Source organism: Acanthopagrus latus, chromosome 4, assembly GCF_904848185.1.
Source record: "Acanthopagrus latus isolate v.2019 chromosome 4, fAcaLat1.1, whole genome shotgun sequence".
Taxonomy (NCBI): Eukaryota; Metazoa; Chordata; class Actinopteri; order Spariformes; family Sparidae; genus Acanthopagrus; species Acanthopagrus latus.
This window is the reverse complement of record NC_051042.1, coordinates 15812295-15828719: the sequence shown is the minus strand read 5'-3', so window position 1 is coordinate 15828719 and position 16425 is coordinate 15812295. Positions and strand designations below refer to the sequence as shown.

General features: G+C 44.4%; 1 protein-coding gene across 8 annotated transcripts in view; it reads right to left on the bottom strand.

Annotated features, from left to right (window-relative positions):
* LOC119018500 (protocadherin-9) overlaps positions 1–9608 on the bottom strand; it is a 209267-nt gene extending 199659 nt beyond the window's left edge. For 3 of the 8 annotated variants that reach the window (XM_037096214.1, XM_037096216.1, XM_037096217.1), the window contains exons 1-2: positions 8378–9608; positions 4725–7881 (exon numbers count right to left, since the gene is read on the bottom strand). In XM_037096214.1, coding sequence (XP_036952109.1) covers positions 4725–7760 — 3036 coding nt within the window. In that variant the 5' untranslated portion in view covers positions 7761–7881; positions 8378–9608. The remainder of the gene's footprint in view (positions 1–4724; positions 7882–8377) is intronic. The other 5 variants (XM_037096209.1, XM_037096212.1, XM_037096211.1 and 2 more) reach the window with 3 other exon arrangements.
* Between the last annotated feature and the right edge of the window lie 6817 nt (positions 9609–16425).

Sequence of the window (16425 nt, the reverse complement as noted above, 5' to 3'; positions counted from 1 at the left end):
GAAGGATGTATGATCACAGTCGGCAACAATCACTGGCCTCTCTCCATCTTCCTCTTTCATACCGCCAAACTCTGTGTCAGCACAACCCAGAAGATATTGCAACAGACTTTGCCCCTCAGGTGCAACATTGTCATAGTTCATTAATCTTCTCAAACTTCTCCTGCTGCCATCAGCCCCTGTACGTACTACTAATCCCCTTATTAATGTGGCAAATGAACCTGCACAAGAAGGACGACTCCCCCAAGGCTCCATAATTACAATGGTCTGTACAAACTCCTGTTTGCATAGAATGTCCATTCATTAAATGTACTGACAACACCAGGAATACTGCAAAAGATTCCCCGTTCCCCTTCTCTCATCCTGCACTTTAAACTGAATACTACATGCACTGCAATATTTAATGGGCCGCTCGTTTCTCGTGACCGATACCGTAACACAAGTCTGTTGTTACTGTTGTGGTCAAAACAAGAGTGGAAATGATATGTGCAGACAGAAAAACAGGAAGAAAATCTCCAGAACTATTTTGATTAAGTCAACCTGATATGCATATGTTGTCGGTTGTTCTATATGCGCTGTAGCTAAAGTGAGTCTGCATAAAAGGGAGCTGTTAGACTGTTTCCCCAGAGCTAAGGCAGGATTTGTGCTGCAGAAAAAAAAAAAAAAAAAAAACACATCAGAGCAGCGTTGGATAACTGAGCTGTAGGTACACACTTCCTCTCAGTGCTTGCATCTTTTCTGCCAAGCAAAGAAAAACACTAATAACCCGCAGCAATTAAGCCTTTTTGCACATGAGGTGTTCAGGCCACATGGCTGCACACCTGAAAGCCCCTATTTAAGGCCCGTAATTGTGCATCCCGCCATTTAATGTATACGTACCACAACAAGGCAAAGGGAAAAGAGGACGCGCCTCGCGCATCTGCAAGAAACGACACATGAAATCAACAAAAAGGCAGCCTTATCTTCGCGACAGCCGCGGGATTTATCAGGTTAACGGCCAAGTGTGGAAACCTTGTGACTGATTAAGCTTGATGCATCATGCACCGTCGTGGTGACTACCTCCAAACCCCCCTTGCACCCCCAGTGAAACCGTGTTAATATATCCATAACATGAGCCGCGGGATCTGACGTGCAATACATGGTTAACGCGTAGCCGCTGGGCTCGTGTTCTGTTTCGCAAACCACAACCACGTCTCCCCTGTAAGGAGGAGAGTAAGACTGATGGTACAGCGGCGGTGATTATACTTGGGTTCTTAGATGCTTGTGTTGCCTTGTGAAAGTAGGACAGTGTTTTCATGCTTTTTTCCTCAGTGTTGTTTACACTAATGTAGGTCCCTGGAGGGTAAATAATAAGTGTGGGGGGGGGAATAAAGGATGGGAAAGGATTGCTTCTATTGCTATCAGCAAAGTTTGGGGTCTCCATAAAGCTGATTCCACTAGGCGTTTTGTCTGTGACGACATTGTTGTAGATGTCTGCTATTTCCATTCCCCACGCTCGAAAAAAAAAAATTCTCTGAGAGGATGACGCCGCCGAACACCCTCGTGCTTTGCTCTCTCTCTCTCTCTCTCCCTCTCTGCCTACTTGTTTATCAGTTTCCTTTCAGATTCAGTATTTATTGATTGGTGCTGATGTTGCATAGAAGTGACTCTTGAGAGCTGGAACAAAATGGCTTTTCAATTCTTTGAGCGAGGGGTCGATTTTAAAAGCCACTGCCCCTAAGCCTTAAACCTCTCTCTCTCTCTCTCTTGAACGTCCTCTTCCACTTTATTACTTATTTCATGTCAACTTCAGGCAACAGTGGCTGATTGATGACGGTTTGTCACACAAAAAGGCATTGAATGCTGAACTTCGTCATTCTACTGTTTACTGTTGTGTAAGATTTCAGCACCTTATTGAACTTGTTTTCAAGGGAGTGCATCAAAGCACATTTTAAGGCTGCCAAAGTAACTAGTAATAACTTTAAATTATATTTACTTTTTTCTATCTTTCTATGTATGAGAAATCTTTTAATAATACAGTTATCTTCTTCCAATGCGCTCCTACTCTACAGGAAATATGATATGATAATCCGATGATATTACCTTTCGGATATACTGTCTGTTTAAAGATTCACTCACAGGTAATTGGTATTTTTTGGCTTTTATTTTCATTTTTGTTTTTTTTTTGTTTTTTTCAAACTACACCTAATCTCCTCTCTGTTTTTTAGAATTCAAAAGGGAGCGGGACATAATGAATCCGGTTACCAATGCTCATGGAATGGAGATGACATTTATATGTCAATACAAATGGTCGTGCCGTGCAGAAAAAAACAGTCAAAATATGGATGTAATTGATAACGTACCCTGCTTTGTCCACTGAGACAGTCAGTGCCGTCTAATCATTTAACCACAATCAATAACTGCCATTTAACCTCAAATCTGAAGTGGGATCCTCATCAGAGCGATGCTTTGGAAAAAAGTTACGACTGAGAACCAAACAGATAAGAGTCTTCTTAGCAAATCTCCAAAGATAGATATTAGCTAATAGCATAAGGTAGAAAATTGCTTTTTCTACTAATAACAAGGAAATTATGATAAGAAAGCATACCCTTGTGTGCAGTCAAATAAAAGACCGCATACTTATTTGAATTTCATAGATTTTGCTAATGGAGAGGATATTGCACTTACCCAGGATCTGAGTCAATCAATGAAAAAAAAAAAATACCAATTTGATGATGAATTTGTGAACAGCACGTCACGATCGTAAGATGCGACGCTTGCGTTTGCACCTCGCAGTCCTGAAAGCAGCCGGCCGCGTCGGATGAAGACTCGAGTGGAGAAAAACACTGAGGCAAAACTTGGGGTCAGTTTCAGCCCTCAGCTTCCATTAGGATTACATTTGCCCTACACGCAAGCGTGTAGAAAAATATCGATCAGATTGCACAGGGCATTTCACAGGAACATGTGCGAGCGAAAGCATGTGCAACAGTACATTATTTATATTATCGATGGCACTGCATAGAACACGCCGACTCTGTTTGTGAGCGTCTTTGAATCATTTGTCAGAACTATTGATTCCAATAAATCTTGTATGGAATTGTGGGATGACTGAGCGGATCAATGAAGTTGTGCTTACAGTATAGTGTCATATCTCATGTGTCCATCTCTTGGGGGTTTGAGTCCCCCCCCCCCCCCCATCCAACCCCCACCCCCTGCTGCCACCATCACCCATTTCATTGCCTTGAATTGTCTCTCTCTCTCTCTCTCTCTCTCTCTCTCTCTCTCTCACACTCACATCACCACACACACACACACACACACACACACACACACCAGCGGCGCCTGGCAAATGACGCCAAACTGAATGCCTCTTTTGACTGCCGCCTCTCACACAGAAACACATTAAATGCAACCCCAGATGCAGTGACCCGGAGGTATGCATCGATAGGAGTCGCACAGTGTCACCCCTGTAATTCCACTCGCTCTTCCGGAAAGATCTTATCACTCACGTCTCTAACTGCCATTATCAATCTTCCCTGTGCAAGCCTCTACATCATTAGGCAAGAGTATTTCACTAAGAACACCAACACAGGTTTCACTCCTTTCTTCTCCTCCCTTGCATTTCTAAGTCCACTGCAGGTTGGCGCCGTGCCAGGCTGTGCCATACAGCGCAACACTGCCACCTAAAGGTTCAGTACCACCGCCCGTCAAGCCTGACCCACTGACAAACACTCTCACTTTGCCTCCCTTTTTCCTCCCTCTGCACTCTCTCCCTCCCCTCCCTCCCCTTCTCTGCTGCTCCCTGTATTTGTCCACGTGTGTTCCATTAGATTAGAACTATGTGTTGTGTAGTGCTGCTTTATTAGCAGAAAAATTAATAAGGCTTTGATAAAAACGCAGCATGGATTACGTTGAAATTTGAGGCTCATTATTGGCTAATCCTTTTTGAATTGGATGTGTATCAAGTTCCAGACAAGCTTCACTCAGTTCGCTAGTGTGCTTCGAGAGGAGGCATTTAATTCAAGCTTAGATGATGTGGCAAAAGCCTACAGTGACATTCACAGTACCACCGCAGCAAACTAATTATTGACTGTTGTTATTGCTGCAGGTGTTGAAAAGGTCTTTTTTTTGTGATATTACAATACACACCAAAAAAAAACAAACAAAAAAACAAAAAAAAACATGAATACACTCAGTTTTATGAGGAGGGAGGTGAAGAGTCGGCTAAGTTCTTTTTTTTTTTTCCTTTTTGGACGAATGTGTGCAGCGATTATCTCGCATGAAACTAGTAATCTGAGTAGATAGGCAAGAAAAAAATGTTTCTTTCACAAAGAACATTGAGTCACAATTAATGTTATGTCGGTACATTTCACCAGTGATCTACCCTGGGTGCTGAATAGACAAAATAAGGCAAGGCAATCACTCACCCATTTGCATTTTTGTTAAATATGACTTAAATAGATATTAATGACAAAACATCAGTCTATAATTACTCCCCCAAAATATGCACGAGATTGTTGAGTCCATGTCAAAACTCCTTCACTTAGCAGTTGTTCAAGTTACTTTTTTTTTTTCTTTTTCTAAGTTTGAGAAACAGTGGAACTTGCTGAAGCAGTATGTCTCCTGTACTCTTTTCTGTTGCTTCACAGTAACTTAAGAGTGAGTCTCTAATCTAGACTGGCACTTTAGCACTGTGGAACAGGGCAGTTATAGGCAGTACTTATAGACCAGTAAAAGTGCTCTTTTACCTGCTGTCTGGTGTGCATGGGCCCCTTCGTCTTGAACCCTCCTTGGGAACTGCACTCTGAGGCACTGAAGTGGTCGGAGCTCGTGGAGGACCTCTTGGAAAGCGTGTCACAGCCCCCGACAAATGTGTTATCCAACGGGAGCTCCTGAATCACGTGATGCTTCTTCACCGAGACCGGCGTGTCGGCCTTGAGGTGGAAGGCCGACTGCGGCGAAGCGGACTTGTAGTGCCGGGCCAGGTCTGGGCTGCTGGGTTTGAAGGTCGTGGTAGGTGTGGCATTCCAATCAAAGCGTCCAATCCCTTGCTCCTCCAGCTCGGTGGGCAGGCTGATGGTTCCGTTGATTGGCTCGTGGGCAGGATCGTCAGGTTTGTTCCCCTCGATGGTGACAAAGTTGAGCAAGGAGCTTTTGGGGGATTTCCTTTTCTTGCGCTTTTTCTTCTTGTTCTGCTTGTTCTCTGTGTTGGGGGACATCCACTCAGCCCCCTGTTTCTTCCTCTGTGCAGCCTTGAACCTGGAAGCGTGGCGGCAGCGTAGCAGCACAGTGACAAAGATGACAATAATCACCACTAAGGCGCCGGTAACAAAAGCTATCATTATGGTTAAATAATCACCACTTTGATAAGTTTCACTGCTTTCACCAATGTTTCGGTCAATTGGGGTCTCCATCGTGCGTCGGATGAGATCATAGATAAGTGTGGAGTTGCCCACAGTGTCATTGACGTACAGGAATACCAGCACCAGAGTATGGAGGGATTTGGGATAACCCAGGTCACTGATATTGACTACTAATCTGTGTAAGCCTATGTCAGTCACTGCTGGTTTTTCCTCCAGAGTGATATTCCCTGTGACAGGGTCAATTCTGAACAGACCTTTGTTGTTTCCACTCACGATGGTGTACTTCAGTTCCGCATTCATCCCTGTATCGCCATCCACAGCGAACACCTCCGCTACCACAGATCCCGGGATGGACGAGAGGGGGACGAGTTTGAAAGACGTGTTGGAGGGGGGGTAGATGACGATGGGCGTGTTGTCGTTCACGTCGATGACATTGATGGTCACCTTGGCGGCTGAGGAGCACGGAGGCCTGCCACTGTCCACAGCCCTGACGTCGAAGGTGTAGGAGCTCTGCTGCTCCCGGTCAAATGACACGTTTGATTTTATCACCCCGGAGTAAGGATCCAGTATGAAGTTCTCATTGTCGTTCAGTATGGAAAGAGAAACAGCAGCGTTTTCTCCGGCATCCGAATCTGTCACAGTTATCACCCCCACGGTGCTGTATTTAGGAAGATTCTCAGACACAAAGAACTGAAAGTGGTTATGTGTGAACTTGGGGTTGTTATCATTTTCATCCAGCACAGTTACAATAACAGCTGCCTGCGTTTGCAGAGGGGGCGTTCCATTATCTCTTGCCGTCACGGTGAAGAGAAACCTATCCTGATCCTCCCTGTCAAAAACCCTTGATGCCGTCAGGACCCCGGTTTTGCGGTCGAGATCAAAGAATGATGCATTCGGTCCCAGCTGATAAACTATCTCCGCGTTTTTCCCGCTGTCCTCGTCGGTGGCGCTAAGAGTGGTGAGGAACAGGTCACGTTTGTTGTTCTCCATGACAGCCAGCTCAATAACCGGCTGAGTGAAAATAGGGGGGTTGTCATTCTCATCCTCCAGCCTCACTCGCACCAAAGCCGTCTGATTCAAGCTCGGTTTCCCAGAGTCAGAGGCGACAATTTTAAAGTTGTATTCCTTGGTCCCTTCGTAGTCGAGAAGCGCAGATGTCTCTAGCAGATACTGGTTGTCGTACACGGCTTTCAAGTGGAAGGGCACATCCTTCTCTATGAAGCAAATGACCTTGCCGTTGATGTCAGTATCTTTGTCTGACACTGTGATGAGAGCTATCTTGGTATTGATGGGATCCTTCTCTGAGAGGAAAACAGTGCCATTAATGGGGCTGATTATGTATCTCAGGTCTATATTAGGTGGATTGTCATTAACATCAGTCACATTTATGGTAACAGTAGCTCTGGCAGGACTGGAGCTGCCATCGCTGGCGAGAACAGAGAGCTTATGAATAGCTGTCTCCTCTCTGTCCAGGGGCCTCTGCACAGTAATTAGGCCAGATGTTGTATTTAATGCAAAGAGTCTCTTTGTAGCAGGTGACACCTGAGTCCCAAATACGTAACGTATCTCTGCGTTTGCCCCTATGTCTGCATCTGTGGCCTGAAGCTGCACAACCGACGTGCCAATGACGGAGTTCTCTGGTATGTGCACTTCTATCTGCCCCTCTTTAAACACCGGCCGGTTGTCATTGACATCTGTTACAGTAACTTGGAGGATGGCAGTACTGGATTTCTGCGGACTGCCCCCGTCCTCCACTTTGATCTTCATCACGTATGTATCCTTCTGCTCTCTGTCCAGATTCTGCTGCACAATGAGCTGAGGCCACTTCTCCCCCTCAGGCGTTTCCACTATGTCTAAGCCGAAGGCACTTTGCCCGTTGATAAGCTCGTATTTGTGCACACTGTTGGGGCCGGTGTCTGGGTCAGTGGCAGAGGGAATGGCGAAGCGGCTGTTAATGAGCGTGTTCTCGGGGATGGAGATGTTGATCACAGGGGACGGGAACATGGGGGCATTATCGTTTGTGTCTTTGACAATTATTTTGATCTTAATCAGCCTGAAATAATCATTAGGCAGGATGACCACTTCAATTTCAAAGGAGCACTCGCTGTCCTCAAACGAGGGACCGGGGCACAACTTCTCCCTGTCGATTCGGTTTGATGTTGTGAATATCTCGCCAGTGCTGCTCAGAACACGCACCAGCGGGTTATCTCCCGCTTTGGAGACGAGCCGGTACACCAGATTAGCACTTGCTCCGGTGGCGGCATTTGTATGGGAAATGTTTAGGTCCTTTGGTATGTTTCCAATGAGGACATTCTCTTGCAACTCCTCTCTGATGGGGTAGATTAGCTCTTGGGCTATTGAAGGATCTAGCCATATGCAGGCGAGCAGGGCGCCCAACAGGTAATAGTCTTTTAGATCCATGACGGTATAAATGTATTTCCAGCCCTCACAACTCAAAAAGGTTTTCTTTCTTTTGCGACGCTGTCACAGGCAGCAACTCCCTGGCATGTGGTGGTTAGGAATCTTCCCCCCCGGACAAAACCTATGAATACATAACAGAGTTTCTCATCAGTGGAATAACTTTGCTATGCACAGCAAGTACATGTATTCAACAAAACATCCCTCTGTCCACTATTGTTTAATTTCTTAAATAATTCACTATCAGATCTCCCTAAAGGGCTCAATCAGCAATTCAGAAAAAGAGCAACAAAAACACTGCAGCAACCATTTAGGCAGCCATTCATGTCTGTTGCTTTTTTTTTAAATATACATAAAAAAAATGGAAATAAATACAATTCCTCCACATTTTCTGGTCACTAGGGATCATCAGCGGCTCAAAAGACCCCCATGACCACAAAACTTCACAACACATTACACAGTCTTATCAATTTTACACTTAAATCGCCAGAATTATGGAGCCCTGTGTATACGCATACGAATACGCATGTATCTAACCTACAAAATAAGCTAAGTCAGATTTTTTTTTTTTTTTCTTAATTTCTTAGTGTGCAACTGAGAGCCGGTCTCATCGTACATACCCCCAAAATCCGTTTCAGCGCAGGAGAAGAAGAAGAGAGAGAGGAAAAAAAAAAAAAACCCTGGAGTGTGTCAGCTCATAGTCTTCTCATCCGCGGTGCCTGCGAGCTTATTCGGGTAAAGATATCCTCCTCTGTCAGATCAAGCTTTTGAGATCCAGGGGGAAAGGAAAAGAAAATAAAAAAGAGGGAGAGCGACAGAGGGAAATAATAATCGTCCCCGCAGGAGTGATCAGACTCTAGAGCAGGTTTTGGGTTTGAAAAAAAAGCAGCTGGTCGCACAAACTGGGGTAAAAATTAAGAGGCTGCATATGTCGCAGTTCCGTTTCCCCCGTTTAACTTCGGGAGCGGACAGGATCTTGACGGTGAGACCTGCGGTGATTGCGGCGATCAGCGGCGCTCTCCAGCAGACACAGCCAGGTGGTCGGTCAGCGGCTTGCGGTGTCTTCCATTAGTCCCACGAAATATCAAATCTCATCTCCCAGTGCACGTCCCGACACAACCCGGCGTTTTTTTTGTTTTGTTTTGTTTTTTTTGTTTTTTTTTCTCTCCCTCTCTTCTTCTTCTTCTTCTTCTCTCCCTCCCGGCTACCTGTTAAGGTGAAGTCGCCGCCGAGGTGATGGCAGGAGGAGACACTCGTGTCCCGTCATGATTCAAGTTCACCAAGAAGAACCATCGATGATCAGCCGGCGTATAGACAAGGTTAAAAAAAAAAAAAAATTTAAAAAAAACCCCCCAAAAGATCACGAAGAGGAGGACAAAAAAAATCTGGGAGAAAAAAACAACAACCTCAGAGTCGATCCCACTTGGAAACCTCCATATAGAGGCGGTTCAGTGTGAGACCGATGCGCAGCGTGTATGTGCCGTTTATCCTTGCACTCTCACTCCCAGAGCAGAATATCTTGCACTAACTCTGTGTAAACCCATAGGAGGGGTGGTGAAGTACACCAACACCGACGCCGCCACCCGCCCCCCTCCTCTCCTTCGCACCCCCAACCCCCCGCCCCGCCGACCCTCGTCATTGGACGCCGCCCCTCTCCTTCAGTGGCGTCGGCAGCCCGAGCCGCGACGCGATTGGCCCGGAGCCGCGTCACTTAGCGCGGGACCGGAGGGTTGTCCGCGGCGAGATGCTCCGTGAAGATGCTGCAGGCTGCAGAGAGACGCTTTACCAAAAAAAAAAAAAAAAAAAGCCGAGGCTGGAGGGGGGGTGATGATGACGACGGTGATGATGATGATGATGATGATGATGATGATGAAGCTCCTAGTGCTGTTGATGATCATTTAAAAAATAAATAAATAAAAATAAGTGTCTGTCCTCTACGCTTTTTTATGATGTGTGTGATTATATAAATGCAGATAGCAGTCATTGGCTCTGAAGGGACGCATCCATAGGCAAACAAATAAATAAATAAATAAAGCCAACCTGTTAGGCTGTTGTCAGGTAGGCTGCACTAATTGGGCTGGACGTGAACAAAATAAATAAATAAATTTTAAAAACACGTTAGCACGTTAGACAAAAAAAAAAAAAAAAAAAAAAAAGATGCGGCGCGATGGTTTTGTGGATGGATAGGTGACTTGAGAATAAACGCGGGCTGTATACAATACGCGCCTTGTGTTCGAGAGCCCCTAAATAATTGCACTCCGGACAGAGAAGCCGTTGTCTAAGCATGTTTGCACGGGCTGCACATTCGCGCTCTGCCCGCCGCTCCTGACACCCTGCAGCCAGTCATCAGCGCTTGTCCGTGAGAAATAACCTTGACAGTTATCCCTGTCATCAAAGCTGTACAGCAGCATGCGGTGCGAGCTCTCGGTCTAATGGGTGAATTGCATTTTCTTTTCTCCTCTCTCCCTCTCTCTCTCTCTTTTTTTTTTGTCTTAAGTTTGCTGCCTGATGATCTGAAGAGGCTGTGATATGACATTGGAATTGCCCATAACCGCAGATGATCTTACTCTGACAAGTTTCAAAAGCAGCGAGGGGAGGCTGAGCTGTTTAACTGAACTTGAGTGAGCCCTAAAATGACACCCCAGAAGTGGCGGAAGGTAACTAGAAAACAGCCGATTTAATCAATTGGAAATCAGTCTCAGCCGCACAGATCCAGCTATCGTTTAATACCAACTGCCATCCAATCATTACTTAATTTCAATGCAGTAGATAACCCTCAATTTCAGCCACGGCTCTGTGCCTGAGCTGCTGCTGCTGCTGCTGCTGCTGCTGAGGAAAGCAAGCTGTTGAGCTCAGAGGCTGAGCAGCCCTGCCACGGTGAACAGTGCCATCTTGAGGTGCTCGCACACAAATGCCTGAGCTGTGCTGTGAGCTTCATGGCTTAAGAGAAGAAAAGGGGGAAAAAAACAAACAAAAAAAACCCACACATTTCTGAAGCAAGACTTGGGCTCACGCTCTCCGACGAGTGGCCACAGAATAACTGACACAACGAGTGACTCATTAAGAGGCCAAGTGTGAAAGAGAGAGAAGTGAGAAGATGCCCCAGCGTTGATAAACCGGGTGATGGGAGTGATGCAAGACACATGGGACCCAGCTCCTGTTGAGGTGAGAACCGGGCTGCAAATGTTTCCTGAGAGGCTGGCTTATTGCCTGGTCAGCAGTCCATTAGCGCAACCAACCTGGTGGCCTGACCTTTTCCGCCTCTGGATCCAGCCATCAATGTCCTTTGCTGGGAGAGAGCAGCCCAAGGAGCGATCTGTCACTTTGGGTTAAAGTCTGACACCCTGACATGGAGGAAAAAGTGACAACATAACTGTCCACAGTGGTGAAACGCTTTCTTGCTCTGCTGGCCAGCTGGAGTCATTAGGAACTCATTGCTTGCTTTTTACTTGCTCGCTGGGAGTATGTGTGTGTGTGTGTGTGTGTGTGTGTGTGTGTGTGTGTGTGTGTGTGTGTGTGTGTGTGTGTGTGTGTGTGTGCGCGCGCGTCTTGGGGTTTTTTTCTGCGAGAATTATGTTTGAATTTAATAGAATTTTCCAACATTGCCAGGTCGCAGGGGGACGATTTCACAGTGATTGGGAGCACTGGACAGAAAGTGCACTTTGAAAGCCAGAAATCCTCACAGCTTGTGAAGCAGTCGTATTGATTACCAACTCTATCAAACCTCCACTGATGCATTATGGCCGAGGGGCAGTCAAATCTTCTTTTTTTTTTTTTTTTTTTTTTACGGCACCTCAAAGATAAGTTCACAAACTATCAAATAAGTCTGTCTTGTGATTGTTTCCTCTGTGATTGTGTGTCACGTGACCATGACTCAGATACCGCGAGGGACCGCATTCAGAAAGCGCTACAACTGCAGAGCTCCTCATTCTGAATTTACCCCGTCTCACGGGTTTGTTATCTCCTTGTTTAGCTTGTTTTGAACTGGCTGCAGCTAATGTTTCTGCCACTCAAGTTACTGACGAGTGATGAATAATGTAGCATGCTAATATATGCTCTAGGTCTTGCGGTATACCTGCCTACGATCTCACGTCGAGGAGAGAGAGCCTAAGGGAAGGGTCCAAAACCTAAGGCCCTGTGATTCCCCATATGCCCGGCGTAGTCAATCACACTGTTCACCTTGGTTTGATTCTCACACTGACTTATTGACTTGCTCATGCTGTTGAATTGGCTTCATGAATAATACAAGCAACAAATAAGTTTATCTTTCGTGTCCATTAAAGTACAAGGTCAAACAGGTAATTTATGTATTTTCCAACTTAAACAAGGTCTGAGGAGCTGCGGCGCTGGGAAATTTAAACAGTCGGTGTCGCAACTTTAGTGTTGATGCAGCAGGCTGGAGCCGGCAGACGAGGCGCAGTCTGTCCGTCATTACTCCCTTTTTAAAACAGTTCTAATCACCCAGTCTTTTAATATGAAAGACTTTACTTTTCTTCTAAAGGGACAATATGACCTTGTGTAGGATTATGCAAAAAGAACATCGCAGGAACACGATGTCCCAGTGACATCAGCGGTTAGTTTAAATTATGGAGGATATTGTTGGCGAGAATGTCGTTACAGCTGTAATGAAATGACAAATTCCAGTCGTAGTCGTCAGTGTATGATGTTAGCAGTTGACGTTTCCACAAGCCAAGGATATCTTCAAGTTGGACATGACATAGGCTGTACAGTAACATGTTGGTAGCATCAGAACTACTACAAAACTGGATGTTTTTGGATTGGAAGTCAGGCCATCTCGAGCCATGTTTGTGCTGAGAGAAGCAGGTGTTTTGAAGGAGACCTTGGAACATTCACAACTGTGTTTGTAGCCATCAAAAGAGGCATTCAAAGCCAAACCATGATGTTCATTTAACCATAACCAGATGGTTTTTGTGCCTTAACCTAGCCAGAGTGTGAGCACAGCGTTGTGACAAAGCGAGAAAGAGAAATCTGAACAACATTGCAACGTAAACAAGCACTTAGCTGTCGCTTACTCTTTTAAATTGTCTCACGGTGCACTTGTTATCGTTTAACATGACTGTGATTATTCTGTGTCACGACCTTCACCAGCACAAGTGGGAAAAACTCTTCTGTGTGAGAAACAATTATTTAACGGTGTGAGGTGCATGCATGTTGCAAAAAATCCAATGTAATACAGCCTGAAGAACTGTAATTATCCAAATCCCTTGAAATATATATATATATATATATATATATATATATATATATATATATATATATATATACATATGAAAAAAAACATGGTAATACTAGACTGTGCGTCCTTTTAAAAGATACACTTAATGTAATGAATACTGTTTTTTTTTACTCTGACATTTTTTTACTTTTTACTTCCCACTTCAGTTCCTGCAGTCAGCTGACTCACACAGAAGAACATTGGTTGCTGTTTTCACATGAGCTGAATCCTCCTGCCCGTGATACTGTACCACCTGCCAGCAAACAAGTGTTAGCATTCAATAGCAGACTCTTGAGCTGTTTCACTCATGACCAGAAATCTCCAATACATTTTTTCTTTCTTTTTTCCGGTAAATATTTTTTGAGTCGGACGCAAAAGATGCCAGTAAAGAGGCTCACTTTTTTGTCAATGTATAAATAGGGAATAGCCACTTTCTATTTATATGGGTACTTTTTCTGTATCCCACTGAGCGCATCGGTTTCACTTGTGCCTCATCAATACCACAGAAGAGCCACTGCAACTGATGAAAATTTAGACTTCCCTTAAAACCTTTTTGCTGGTCGCGACTTGAGTGGTAATGACCCGGCAGATAATTGGCATCACACATGCTGTGGACCATGAATACTAATAAGAGCTTCTAATCAGGCATCCCCCAACTCAGAAGTTTGGATACGCGGGGAGTAAAAATTTGGAGAGGAAATGTTTTTTTCATTTTCTTTGAAAGGGATTCCACCGCTATCAAAACTTTGAGTTCCCTTCAGGAACTGATGCTACATCGCTTAACGAGGTAGTAACAAGGTACTTTGATATGTTCAGGGACATGACTGTACAGCTGTGGGCTTATGAGTTGAAGCTGAAATGCTTGCTGAAGGTAGGTTCCTTGATTCACCATATGGCAACCGCTCAGACAAGGCATGGTTTCTGCTGAGCGCTCCTAATTATTGCAGAATCATTTTTAAGGACATTCTGCATGCACCCGGCACATCCTTTAGCATCCGACGGCTGGCATTTGAGAGGTATAATGGCATTCATAATAATCCTTTCAACATTGATTGACACGTTGTTTGATCAAAGACGATATCCTCGGTGGATTAGAGTTTCGACATGCCAAAAGTGCAAGATGCCCCTCATAAGAAATGCTTCCTCTGTCTTCATACCTTTCCCTCTGACTCTCATTTGCTCTCTTTCTCCCTTTTTTGCATCCCGTCTCCTCATTTCTTCTCCCTCTCCCTGACACATTTGAATCACATATCACTTTCCAGACTGTGCACCGAAAAAGGTCAAACATTCCCTCCCATTCTTTTTTTCTTACTGATGTGCCAGCCAGCAGCCTGCCTGTAGTGGCTGAAATGGATCCTGGTCAAAGACGGCTGCGAACCAGGGAAGGAAAGTCGAGCAAGATCCTTTTTCTGCTCGGTGCACCGGCTGATTTGACCTTGTGCGAGCAATAGCAAGTTATGAGATACTTGACATGCACTCCAACACCAGTACTTTTTCAGATCCTGTCAAACCGAGCTATATATTTTTTGACAGGGAATACATGCACTTAAAGTTCGTCTTTAAGCAGACTCTTAAAAACAGATGCCTCAGGTGCTTTGATTGATTTAATCACATTTTTCTTTTCTTTCTTCTTTGCGTCTGTTGTGAGTTTGAATTTTTGACCCACAGCTTTGAAGTGTTTGTTGCCATCGTTGCCCATAAGGTTTGTATTTTTAATAACTGGAAAGCAATTGGATACTATTACCACGGGGGTGTGTTATCGCACATTTCCAAAAGAGTCAAGCAAGAGTTGCATAATGATATGCTGCTGGCATCTTATAGTGACCACATCTTTCTAAAAATATATCAACCAGCGAATGCAATACGCGTTAAACTCATTTATTTCTCCTTGTAATTATGACTCTAGCAGAGAAGACAGCTCTTGACAAGAGGGACGATGGCAAGAGAATGCCTACGTATATACTGAGTCTCTAATGTGTCATCCTAAAGGTCAAACCTTCTACATGGCAGTTTTTGTCACGCATTAAGCCGAGCAGCTTCACATTTATTAAGAGGATGTGGCTAATTAGTAATTTCTTTACAAGTTACCGGAGCACTTTGCAGATTCTCTGCCGCATAAGAACGCAACAAGGTTTCAGATAAAAGGCGAAGGGCAGTCTCCAGCAGAACATTTGTTTGGATTCTACTAGATGTACTCAGGCTTCCAGTCAGCTGATACAATCCACTGAGCCACCAAATCCAAATTAAAAAATGCATTACCTCATTTTGTTATGTGCTTGGTTTTCCTCTTTACAGAGTCTGTGTGAGGTGGTCCCTTTGAAAGAAGCTATATCTAAGAGTCAACATATATTCAGGCAAAATCTATATAGCATGCAACATTTATTTGACTACTGGATGCATCAAAGCAGGCATCATTTTTAGAGAATCTGTGTTAATGACCCTCTTGTCAAGAAAAATTCACCAACGTAGCGTAATGAACTGAATCTTCCACCAAATGTAATCTAATTGCACCCAACAGAGATGCACAGAGAAAAGAAAACGATGGCCTAGCCGCTGCATTACACTGGTTTACGCTGTCAAAATACTAAGATCACTTTGTAGGTGTGCGGTCATTGCTGCTGCTACACTATTATGTGAAATACACCCACTTATCATATTTAATCATTGGTTTATAACATACAGTGAGTCACTGCCTCAGGAAGGGGTGCTGTAGATGTGTCCTGTAATTACAAATATTAATTCTGATCTTGGGCATCTTCGCCAGTGGGAAAACAGTGAAAGAAAAGAAAATGTAAATGGCAAAGTGTCCCTGACCCTTTGTCTTTTCATGTTCACAAAGCTGCATTCACATCATGTGGAAGTTATTCGCCAGTTCCTACATACCCTTAAAGTGGAATTTATAAATGAGTGTGTTTGTATCTTTTTTTTTTTTTTTTTAAGAAATTCTGATAGAGTGTGGGAGTGCGTGGTAACTATACCTTCAAGCTACAGTAGGAGCTGTCGTCGCTTACGCTATCTCCCTGCCTGCTTTGCAGTTAGCAACCCCCTCGCTCGGCTCTATGTCACCACATGATCGTGCGGCAGTAATCTCCAGACATGGCAGCAAATACTCTCTGCGTGTTGACGAGCAGACCACCTCTTTATCGAGTTCTTCTGTCCTGATTGGATAAAGTGGGTAGGGATACTATAAAAACATATTTTCCCCTTGATTACATGAGCATAAAAATCACTTACAGCAGCTTTAATTTTTTATGCTAAATTGGTAAATGCGCTCTAGTATCCCTGAATAGCCAACCCCTTCTGCTCAACAGGATGCATGGCAGCAGCCCTCATTATGTTGCCAGTTTTTTATTCTATTCAATTTGTTGGCACATGCAGCACTGGAACACTATATGGCCTCGAGTTGGTGAAAGTGAAATTTGAAATTTCTGG